The 12,500-nt window shown below is 43.8% G+C and overlaps 1 protein-coding gene across 1 annotated transcript in view; it reads right to left on the reverse strand.

The window, feature by feature from the left end:
• Positions 1 to 525: 525 nt before the first annotated feature.
• Positions 526 to 12,500, reverse strand: part of LOC134089167 (citron Rho-interacting kinase) — a 79,388-nt gene continuing 67,413 nt past the window's right edge. Inside the window, exons 30-40 of the mRNA XM_062543516.1 lie at positions 12,313 to 12,393; positions 9,650 to 9,785; positions 8,523 to 8,662; positions 8,119 to 8,211; positions 7,077 to 7,185; positions 6,307 to 6,435; positions 4,831 to 4,911; positions 4,368 to 4,446; positions 3,640 to 3,813; positions 2,879 to 3,266; positions 526 to 2,506 (exon numbers count right to left, since the gene is read on the reverse strand). Coding sequence (XP_062399500.1) covers positions 2,483 to 2,506; positions 2,879 to 3,266; positions 3,640 to 3,813; positions 4,368 to 4,446; positions 4,831 to 4,911; positions 6,307 to 6,435; positions 7,077 to 7,185; positions 8,119 to 8,211; positions 8,523 to 8,662; positions 9,650 to 9,785; positions 12,313 to 12,393 — 1,434 coding nt within the window. The 3' untranslated portion in view covers positions 526 to 2,482. The remainder of the gene's footprint in view (positions 2,507 to 2,878; positions 3,267 to 3,639; positions 3,814 to 4,367; positions 4,447 to 4,830; positions 4,912 to 6,306; positions 6,436 to 7,076; positions 7,186 to 8,118; positions 8,212 to 8,522; positions 8,663 to 9,649; positions 9,786 to 12,312; positions 12,394 to 12,500) is intronic.

Below are 12,500 nucleotides of genomic sequence, written 5' to 3' on the forward strand. Positions count from 1 at the left end.
CACAACACTTCCCTGTTCCACTGTCACCGGGCTCTGTGTGTTCCTATTCTCCAGTGCATCTTCACAGTGGGCCTCGGAGCCGAGCATCAAAGAGAGAGGTTGAGAACGGGCCTGTGTGTGTGTGACCTTTAGCTTAGCGTGCGTACCATAGCAACTATTAGACACCTTTTGTAGTGGTCTTTGTTTAATGCCATTTTCAACATCCAGTTGCTACCCATAATTTTCTAACTATTAGCAGCGGCTTGTACGCTGATTTTGCTCAATTTCTTCAGCTATGAGGATAATGCAGGGGGGGCAGTTAATATGGAATTATTTATATATGGTTTTGTGTATTTGAGCTTGCATAAAACACTGTCCTGCGGCTTCTACACAAAGTGGCTATACACAGGAAGTTACTGTAATTGCAAAAGTAACATTTTAAGTCAATGATATATGATCTGAATGTGCCACTTAATACATGCATAGCCGTCCTGCAGAAATGGTAACCTGGGTGGAGAAAAAAAAATATCCCAAAGCATCTTTTGAGTAATCATGTTGTGTTTTAATTTCCCCTTACAAATCAGGTAAAGCTCAATTTGTTATCATTAAACATCAATATCTGTACTCATCAAATACACAATATAAGTGATAACTTGACAAGAAACAAAACAAAAAGAAAATCGAGAAAGATTATCTCATGCTTCGAGTTTGTGACGTGAGCGCTCCCGATTTTTGGTGACACCCTCCTCTGAAGACCAGTTGATGCAGTTTCGGCTGTTGTAGTGCGAAGTTTTCACAAGAAAAACGAAGCGATAAGAGTCCCAAACGAACCCTGAGGGCAAATGGAAGTTAACGGTCACAGCACGGGGGGAAAGGGGAAGGAGAGGAACATCCGTCATCTAAGCAGCAGAGGGCGCTAGACCAAACTGTCCAGTGGAAGTCACTTGGCATAGCAGGGGTGTCCAGCTTCCCAATGAGTCCAAGGGGGTATTCCAAGTATGTGGTTTAGTGATGACGTAGGTAAGTTAACTCAGAGTAAGTTGTAAACCTACAACAAGAGTCCTGTGGCATTGTTCTGTTAGGTGTATTAGCAGGTTTACCACTTACTCAGAGTTATCTTACCCAGGTTTGTCACTAAACCACATAGCCTACTTGGAATACCCCCCAGTAAGCAAACGCCTAATAACCTCAAGAAAGTACAAGTTTACAGGAACAGCACAAGGACACTTGTAGCAGGACATACTGAGTCTCCTTTTTTTATTATTATTATTTATTACAAGCTGAAACCAGCTCTCTCCCTCCATGATATTAACTCAGTCAGGTATTAGCCATAACTTCCCAAAGTAACTATAGGCCCACTCTCTCAAAAGTATTTGATCATTTTCATCTGTTCAAGTAGGAAACTGGTCTCAACACTCATTACAAACACCTTGTTCATAAAAATAGTCTCGGCTCAACCAGCCTTATACCCTTGGACTATAAAAACAGATGATTCTATTTACAGTATTGAAGCAATGGTAAACCTATAGGGGGGCAACTGCTCTGTCGGTTAGCATTTGGCTAGCTGAGCTGTGCTGTAGAACTGTTCTCCTTAGACTGGAAGTTTTGGAGTTTAACACTCTAAAATGAATGTGATTGCTGTGGGTAGTTTACTGTCCGGGTTCGGCTGATACGGAGCTAAACTGTATACCAGTAAGATCATGCCAGATATATACATCAAAAAGCCCTGCACAAACTCAACATTACATCCGCCAACAAATGAACGTTTTTTTTCTTCTTAAATAACTGTTACAGTTGATGTTGTGTCATGCTGGTTGATTAATTGGCCAACAAATCATCGCCGAGGAGTAAGAGGACACATAACTTGTGTCACGTTACATACACGTTTAAAACCCAAACTCTTAAAAGTGTCCAGGCTAGCGACAGAGCAATTGCCTTACGATGTGCTTTAGCATTGGGCTCAGTAAGATTGGTTTATAATTCTGTGTCTTCTTTCACCTTCAGAGTCAGTGACCTTCCTAAGCAACACACACACACATACACACACACACACCCTCCCCATGTGTTTACAATGCACAACTTCCTGCTACACTTGAAACATCCAGGGCACTGAATGCCAACTTCAATCTGAAGAATAATTCCAGAGAAATTTTACATGAGGAAAAAGATTATGCGCAAAATGGATTTGCGCGTTGCTTGTGGCTTTGGGCGTCGCTAAATCACTCTTATGAAATAAGTCGGCATGTTAAGTGTTTTAATATTTTAAAACAAACACACAATGCGTCGTCATGGTGACACTCTAGAATGGAAGGAGGTCCACTGTGCAAGAGAGCGTCTGAAACGGAAAAGCGGCGGAACGGCAAATGGGCATCGCACAGGCAGCGGGGCCGATGATCTGCCCTCTGTGGGGTATGTTAATGGGTTTGCCCCCGCATGGGGTACAATTATGGCTCTTAGCTCTTTATTGCCCCTCTCCTCCTGCTGGGGTCCACTGGCGAGGTCCTTAGACCGAAGACTGGTCCCACACCTACACAGGAGACACACACACACACACACACACACACACACACACATACACACACACACACACACATACATGTAGCTCAGAGTTAAGAGTGGATCAGCAGAGGGTTTCACTTTAAAAGATAAAAAGGGAAGCACAGCTTGTTGAAATGATCTATCAAGATATGTAGAAGATTATCAGATGTCATTTTAACACTTAGATCCACTGACAGCTAGGCCTCTATAATGTAGATCTATAGATAGATAGATACTTTATTGATCCCCAAGGGGAACTTCAAGGTCCCAGTGAGCTTAAGACACCACACACAGTATACATCACAATGTAAACAGGATGACAAAATAACAAATCCTTATAGTTGCCGTGACGACGGCGTACCTTGTTGACAGGTGTGAGCTGGGTGCGGACGGAGCTGGAGCTGGCGTGGAGGCGTCCGCTGCCCCGCTGCTCGTCGAAGCGCGCCGGCGAGCGCTCCCTGCGGCTGTCCAGCACGCGGCCGGGCGACTTCTCGCGGTCCAGCGGGCGCGCCGGCGACTTGTCGCGGCGGAACTCGGTGCGGCCCTCGCGGTAGCGGTGCGGGGTGCTGGGCTCGCGGTGGAGGCCCCCCCCCCCGCCCCCGCCGCCGCCTCCGTCCTGGCTGGACGGCCCCGAGGCCAGCCGCTTGGTGATGTGCTCCGTGTAGGTGGGCGGCCCGCGCTTGCTGGGGCTGCTGTTGTGGTCGTAGAACAGAGCGTCCACGTCGGAGCTGTCGCCGGGCTCCAGCCTGCTGGGGTGACCAGAGCAGAGCGGCAGCGGGTTACACAGGCACGCCACAGACACAGGAGACATGGCATGGTATATGAATTAGCAGGTTACAGTACATCAAACACACACACACACACACACACACACACACACACACACACACACACACACACACACACACACACACACACACACACACACACACACAGGGGCTACAATCAAAGACAATCTTCATTCTTAAAGATACAACATAATCATATAAAAATTATTTTAAATTCAAATCATAATTTCCCCAACCAGTTGTCAAATAGTTGCCTAGTTTTAAGTGTGTGTGTGTGTGTGTGTGTGTGTGTGTGTGTGTGTGTGTGTGTGTGTGTGTGTGTGTGTGTGTGTACCTGCGGTTGGAGCCTGTCCGGTGCAGCTCTCCAGACTCGCGGACCAGGCTGCCCTTGCAGCAGATGACCCGCAGCTTGTTCTGGTAGGACGAGGCCAGGTAGATGGCACTGGACGAGATGGCGGGGCCCAGGTAGCGCGGGTTCGGGATGTCCAGGTGGGCCCACCCTGACGGTCTGTGTGTGTGTGTGTGTGTGTGTGTGTGTGTGTGGGGGGGGTCAAAGCACAGGACAGGAGAGTGTAAAGGTCACAGGTCATAGGTCATACTGTGTCTATTCACAAAGCACACACTTCCATTTCTTGGATTAACTTTAGGCAGACATCCCAAGTCTATTGGAAGATGAGGTTAGGAAATAGGAGGGCTACCTCCCTGAAATGGCTTTTTGCAGGCCGAGATGTCTGTTTAGCTTATTCCTGTCTTTGATCAACTGCAGGTTATAGCTTACCAAGCAAACACTTCTGTCTCTTTGATTTGGCAACAAAGCATTGTGAAACATCTGTTGAAAGTTAGACGAGTTCTTTGACACCTTTAGAAATGAACAACATTGGAGTACGGTGAAAAGGGGTTGTTTGAAGGACATTGTGATTATGAGTAACAAATGTTCAGGAATTTTGATTCCTTCCAAGCACCGGATGCTTTCTTGGACAATGTTGCTCATATACAGTACTTCATATATATATATATAGACCCATCAAGTACCCTTAGCCAGAGAGGAAAGACTAGTTTTACCCCATAGGAGAATGACTCAGGACCTCCATCACATCTAAAGAGTTGAAGTACGTCACAAACAGATACGGCTCTCGGAACGCTGCGATGAGAACATATCAGATATCAGATTACATATGGCCCCTTATACGCCTAAAACTACACACACTAAACACGTTTATGTTCATATTCATACACACACATCCAGACTGGTAAGGTAATCAGATGAGTTATACAGTATATGTGTATGAAATTATGCACATGTGTGTCTCATACATACATTTGTATATATTCATAACTATATACAGTATTTGTGTTGGTTTGACTGGGTAGTATAGTGATATATATTCGTATATATTAAAGCATGTTAAATGCGCTATATAAATTACTTACTTACTTACTTACTTATATTATAGATATATTTATATGTATTCAGAACTATATATTTGTGTTGGTCTGATTGGGTGAGTTGAAGCAGGAAGTGTACCGAAAGCGAGCGGAGCTCTGCTCCACTTGAGGTCATCAGAACGGCTCCTCCTGCCGTACGAGTCCACAAACACTCCAAACTCTGTCACAGTGGAACACAAAACACACCCCTGGTATCACACACATGTGGAATAACACAAACACAGAAAACTCTTCATACAGCAGCACAGAAAACACACACAAAACCAGTGATACACAGATGTAAAAAAAGGAAAACGTGAAATCAAACTCTCTTAGTTTCTTAGTTAACTAATAAGATCTTGCCGCTCAAGTGGTGCCGCCATCCAGTTGATCATAAAACATCTCGCTGTATATTAAACTCTTGACTGCTGTGCCAGACAGACTGTGTGTGTGTGTGTGTGTGCGGGGCGCTGTGTGTGTGTGTGTGTGTGTGTGTGTGTGTGTGTGTGTGTGTGTTTGTTGATGGCGTGAGCAGGACATGGTGACTGACCGTGGAAGCAGAGCAGGTACTCCTCCTTCTGTGGGGCACTGTGTGTGTGTGTGTGTGTGTGTGTGTTTGTGTGTGCGGGGCGCTGTGTGTGTGTGTGTGTGTGTGTGTGTCTGTGTGTTTGTTGATGGCGTGAGCAGGACATGACTGACCGTGGAAGCAGAGCAGGTACTCCTCCTTCTGTGGGGCACTGTGTGTGTGTGTGTGTGTGTGTGTGTGTGTGTGTGTGTGTGTGTGTGTGTGTGTGTGTGTGTGTGTGTGTGTGTGTTTGTTTATGGCGTGAGCAGGACGTGGTGACTGACCGTGGAAGCAGAGCAGGTACTCTTCCTTCTGCTGGGCGCTGAGTGTGTGTGTGTGTGTGTGTGTGTGTGTGTGTGTGTGTGTGTGTGTTGATGGCGTGAGCAGGACGCGGTGACTGACCGTGGAAGCAGAGCAGGTACTCTTCCTTCTGCGGGGCGTTGTGTGTGTGTGATGTGTGTGTGTGTGTGTGTGTGTGTGTGCGTGTGTGTGTGTGTGTGTGTGTGTTGATGGTGTGAGCAGGACATGGTGACTGACCGTGGAAGCAGAGCAGGTACTCTTCCTTCTGCGGGGCGCTGTGTGTGTGTGTGTGTGTGTGTGTGTGTGTGTGTGTGTGTGTGTGTTGATGGCGTGAGCAGGACGTGGTGACTGACCGTGGAAGCAGAGCAGGTACTCTTCCTTCTGCGGGGCGCTGTGTGTGTGTGTGTGTGTGTGTGTGTGTGTGTGTGTGTGTGTGTGTGTTGATGGCGTGAGCAGGACGTGGTGACTGACCGTGGAAGCAGAGCAGGTACTCTTCCTTCTGCGGGGCGCTGTGTGTGTGTGTGTGTGTGTGTGTGTGTGTGTGTGTGTGTGTGTGTGTGTTGATGGTGTGAGCAGGACGTGGTGACTGACCGTGGAAGCAGAGCAGGTACTCTTCCTTCTGCGGGGCGCTGTGTGTGTGTGTGTGTGTGTGTGTGTGTGTGTGTGTGTGTGTGTGTGTGTTGATGGTGTGAGCAGGACGTGGTGACTGACCGTGGAAGCAGAGCAGGTACTCTTCCTTCTGCGGGGCGCTGGACACCTGCATGATGCTGATGGGGAAGCTGTGGGCAGACGCCGCAAACACCGCCGACGCCAGGGACAGGTCGTTCTTATCCAGGAACTCTGCAACAGCAGCAGGCCCACTTTACACACTCGACCGTACACACACACACACACACACACACATACACCTCTAAAACACTCGGCTAAACTGAGTAGAAACACTCAAAGAAACACTCAGCTAAACTGCAATGAAAGTGTAATGAGCTGTGTCAATCTATGGTATTTAGTGACTCACTCTGGTACTGGCCAAAAGCTGGGAACAAACCTTCTGTTTTTTGTTTTGTTTTTTTAATTGCGCCCGATAAGAACGAGATTGAAATTGAGCAGACCTGACCTACAGATAAAGTCTGGCACGACTGAGAATGAGTCATGAGCGCAAACATAACGATTCAGCTGTTGGTTGTTTAATGTCACAACTGCAACCATGGCGACCATGGAAATATCATACTTGTTTGATTGAATCGCAATCGGAAAGAATTGCAAAGGATTCAAATCTGTTATCCAAACACACATAACGATTCCAGCCACGACTGAACGCCGGAACTACCATTGACTCCCTTGGACTCTCCCAAGATTGTCACGGATGCACCATCCTCCGTGCTCCATCAAAATCGGGAGGTCTGATCCCAGCTTAATGTATTATTAATGTATCATCACTCTCTCCATCACTCTCTCTCTCCCTCTATCACTCCCTCTCTCACCCTCGAGCACGTATTGCTTCATCTCGATCTCGTAGAACTTGTTGGTTCCGATGATGATGCTGTAGCTGGTGAAGAGGATGCAGCTGCAGGGTTCTAGTGTCTCGATCTCCTGTGGAACCAAAGCACCATTGTTACAGCACTACCACTCAATGCTATCTGGATACAGCGGGAGCGTAGGCCTACCTACAGTATGCTCCCCAGGTCCTATGTTCCCCACTTTGAATGGGACCGGGGAACATACAGTAAGACCCTTTTTTATATTTTAAAAAGGGTCCTATGTTCCCCGCTTTTCCCAAAAAGGGTCCTTTCCCAGTATGTATTGCGACCGGGGAACACAGGACCCTTTTGGGGAAAACCGAGCAACATAGAACATAGGGATGGACATAAGGGAACATAGTACAACCATGCTCTAGCAATAGACTAGAGGCCCTGGACCGCACTACCGCTGTCTTATTCTGGTGTAGTCCTTGCTAAAATGAACTCACTTCGATCTAAGGACACACAATATACTTTAAAACTGTATGAGGCAATTGCTCTGTTTCTAGTTTGGAGTTTAACAATACATTTTCATAAATATACTGTATACAGTACATACATATACTATATATACTGTTTTCTCAGTAATTTCAGTAGAAATGTTTTTGGATATTGTTATTTGATTTATCTTTACTCAATCAAAACAACACAACTGCAATTTGATTGATATTTCCTGTAATACACAATTAAATAACATGACTTTTTTTATGCTTTTAAAAACGGATATATAGCACTTTGGAATCAAACTCTTCATAATGTACCTTTAAACGTGGTGAACCAAAGATTGTTGCTAGGCCCATTAGGATTGCCAGAAACAGGACCAATAGTGTTCTTTGCAAACATGAAGTAAACGTCATATGCTACATTTTGTAAGGACATCAGTGAATGAATTCTGTTATGCATTCTGCTTCAGGCTAACTTTGTAAAGCTTCGTTATCCACACCAGCAAATATCCCTCAAATTACTGCATGGAACTGAACTGCACGGTACTGGACGCTCACTTTACCTTACGGATGCAGAACTTGCTGAGATTGTCATTGTAGCGTAGGATTGTCACTTTATTGGGCATTGCTGCACAGATGCAGGATCCGTTGTCAATCTGAAAACATCAGAAATGACGGGCAATGACTGAATATGATCTGGTGCACAATGTTTGGTTATCAAGTTACAGTATATCTAAGAATGTCGTCATAACTTAACTAACCATGTGCTAACACCAACTTAATGACTTCAATCACACATACATATAAAAGTAAAATTCTGACAGTTACTTTTGGTAACTGTTTATTGAATGGATAAAAACATGTGAAATATGTTAATCATACAGCATAACACTGTGTTCATACTGCATGTGTATGGGACTACTACATAGCATTGTGATCATATTGCATGCGTAGTCCATGGTCTTACCCTGCCCGCAGAGAACAGGTGGCATCCCTTGACCGTCTCGAAGATGAAGGGAGCGAGTTCGGGCAGCGTGGGCAGATGGGCCTGGGACAGAGACAGCTTCACCTTCTTAATCTCCAGCAGGCACAGCGCCCTCTCGTCCCCTACAGGACAAACACACACATTACACACAACAACTCTTACTGATTTATCAGGCCCATTACAACAACACTACTGGGTTAATCGCTCACATTACAACATTTACTGACATGACCGCTAACACTGATGAACTATTCGTTGAGCATTTCCTGTGTGTTTTTAAAAGTCTCTATAAATGCATTACTGCACTGTTATAGTACCCTTATTACAATGTAATTACCATAGACATATAAACATATATATATACACTCTAAGAAGAGATGTGTCATTTTGACACATTTATGTGTGTGCTCAGGGACGACACATTTTGTGTCAATTTCAACACAGCAATTGTGTGGCTGGCTTGGTGAATTACAAAGTTCAGCTATCTCAAAACAACAAATAGAATGTGTATCTACAAAAATATGTACCTTTTTGTTTTTTGTTTGCTTGTTTATATTGTTTTTGTAGTTACACGAAATTAACACAAAATCGTGTCGTCCCTGAGCTCACACATAATGTGTCAAAATGACACATCTCTTCTTCGAGTGTATATATGTATATATATATATATATATATATGTAATTACCTTTTAATAACACTGTAATAGAGTGTAATAGAAGGACAGTGACTAGTACCATATACTGAATCAATGTGTTTATTAAAATTAAAGGTCTGTGGACGGGGCATATTTCACGATTGTTATCAATTGTAGTAACAATACAGTTAGTAGTCGTGTAGGTCCTGTGTATTGAGTGGAGCTGAGTGGTGTGAGGAGTTCTTAAGACTGGGCTGAAATACGTTCTGTTGTAGACACCCTTGCCTTCATGGTAGGGTTATGTCTGTGGTGCAGTGGTGTGTGTGTGTGTGTGTGTGTGTGTGTGTGTGTGTGTGTGTGTGTGTGTGTGTGTGTGTGTGTGTGTGTGTGTGTGTGTGTGTGTGTGTGTGTGTGTGTGTGTGCTTGCGCGCGCGTGCGTGCCTGCGTAAGTGTGTGTGTGTTTGCGTTTCTCACCGACAATCATGAGGAGCTTCTCGTGCTCCTTGAGGACGTGGATCTGGAAGACACTGCCCAGGCCGGGGATGTGTGTGAGCGAGTTCTTAATCACGTTCAGCGCATACAGACCCTCCTCAGAGCCCACCAGAACGATCTGGACATACACACACACATACACACACACACACACACACACACACACACACACTCATCAGATGCCAAACAATACTGTACATCAGCATGACCTTACCATCCTACAGTATAACAGTGTTTCCCAAACTGCTTGAAGTGTGCAGCAGAGGAAATCTATATTCTGTTGAGTTTTTAATTGTCATTTATCATAGTGAACGATCAGCCAAAATTGCAGACTATTTAAATCCCATTTCATGGCGAGAATTATAATCCGGCTAAGCACATTTGTCCATTTCAGAATCAGAATCAGCTTTGTTGGCCAGGTTTGCATAAACAAACAAGGAATTTGACTCCGGTTAATCTTTGCAACACTCAACAATAACATAAAAAAACAGTAAGAATAGAATATAGTCCGGGAGCCAAATGCCATAATTTAGGTGAACCTGGCTTTGTCGGTTACATTTTTTTTTTTTGCAGAATCTAGTAGACTAGGGGTACCCCTTTAAGATTTGAGAGGGTGCCCGGTGATATCCCTTGGGCAATTTCATATATTAAGCCTTTCTTGTCCAATGTGTTGACTATAAGGCGGATATACTACAGGTGAATAGGGTAAAAAAATTAACAAGCAGATATCACTATGAAACTTAACCAGTTGATTACTTAGATCAATATGAAAAATAAATGTATTACAAGTTTTCTGAAATTTAATGTTTGAATATGCAAATTAGGTATGATGTAATTAAATATGCGCTGATTTGCATAAACGTAAAAAGATCAAATCTGAACATTGGACAAAGCCAGCTTAATTTTTTTTCTTTTCATTTTGTTGACATAAGAGATGAAAAGTATTTTAGAGAGGGAATTATGGATATCTCATTTAGTTATTCAGTAAATCAGAAAATACTATACCAGCCTTTAAAAAATCCATTTTCGCCATGTTTTTTGGAATAAAATGTCATGTAAATCAGGCTAAGAATCATATATCAACAAACCCCTTTGCAGAATCCTTCTAAACATGATTAGGTATAAGACTGAAAAGTTTGGTGTATGTAGATGCTTGTGAAGTGGAGATTTTGTTTTCCGAGTGAGAGAGGAAACTCATCCATATCCGCCTTATATTCAACACATTGGACAAGAAAGGCTTAATATACAAAATTGCCCAAGGGATATCACCGGGCACCCTCTTAAATCTTAAAGAGGTACACCTACTCTACTAGATTCAGCAAAAAAAAAACCTTTAACCAACAAAACCAGGTCTGACCTGGGTTGGTTGCAACCTGACCCCATGGCTTAGTGACTGGTCTGGTCTGCCAAAAGCTCACGAGAACCTTAAAGGAACACTTCACTTTTGTCGGTTAAAGTTTTTTTTTTTGCTGAATCTAGTAGAGTAGGTGTACCTCTGTAAGATTTAAGAGGGTGCCCGGTGATATCCCTTGGGCAATTTCGTATATTAAGCCTTTCTTGTCCAATGTGTTGAATATAAGGCGGATATGGATGAGTTTCCTCTCTCACTCGGAGAACAAAATCTCCACTTCACAAGCATCTACATACACCAAACTTTTCAGTCTTATACCTAACCATGTTTAGAAGGTTTTTGCAGAGGGGTTTGTTGATATATTATTCTTAGCCTGATTTACATGACATTTTATTCCAAAAAACATGGCGAAAATGGATTTTTTAAAGGCTGGTATAGTATTTTCTGATTTACTGAATAACTAAATGAGATATCCATAATTCCCTCTCTAAAATACTTTTCATCTCTTATGTCAACAAAATGAAAAGAAAAAAATTGAAACTGGCTTTATCCAATGTTCAGATTTGATCTTTTTACGTTTATGCAAATCAGCGCATATTTAATTACATCATACCTAATTTGCATATTCAAACATTAAATTTCAGAAAACTTGTAATACATTTATTTTTCATATTGATCTAAGTAATCAACTGGTTAAGTTTCATAGTGATATCTGCTTGTTAATTTTTTTACCCTATTCACCTGTAGTATATCCGCCTTATAGTCAACACATTGGACAAGAAAGGCTTAATATACGAAATTGCCCAAGGGATATCACCGGGCACCCTCTTAAATCTTAAAGAGGTACCCCTAGTCTACTAGATTCTGCAAAAAAAAAAACTTTAACCGACAAAGCCAGGTCTGACCCCATGGCTCCCTGACTAATAAGGACAGCTATGTATAAGAATAAATACAGTAGTAGAGTAGATTAAGGGCAGTAAGGCTATATGTATAATTTAATACAGTATGCACATCTATGTCCATTTAGACATCTGTCAGGAGAATGCGAGATGTGAAATCCACATGAATGGAATACTTAACACAGCGGTTAACATATTTTACTCCCAAATTCAGAGAGGCGTGACACAGGTACCCAAACAAGCAAATGGATGCCCCCTCCCCATACCTGATCGGTGAGCAGCAGTGTCCCCCCCCCCCTCCCCCATACCTGATCGGTGAGCAGTTGTGCCCCCCCCCCATACCTGACCGGTGAGCAGCAGTGCCCCCCCCCCCCCCCCCCCCCCCCACCCCATACCTGATCGGTGAGCGGCAGTGTGCAGTTGATGTCCAGTCGGTCATCCCCCTCCAACTTCAGCAGCGAGTTCCCCAGCAGCTTCTACATGGTCACACAGGAAGTCAAACCTTGTCAAACTGGTCATTCAGGAAGTCAAACTTTACAGAGGGTGCCTCCTAACATCTCTCCTCGAAGGGCGTTCCCACTGA

Source organism: Sardina pilchardus, chromosome 8 (genome assembly GCF_963854185.1).
Source record: "Sardina pilchardus chromosome 8, fSarPil1.1, whole genome shotgun sequence".
Classification (NCBI taxonomy): Eukaryota; Metazoa; Chordata; class Actinopteri; order Clupeiformes; family Clupeidae; genus Sardina; species Sardina pilchardus.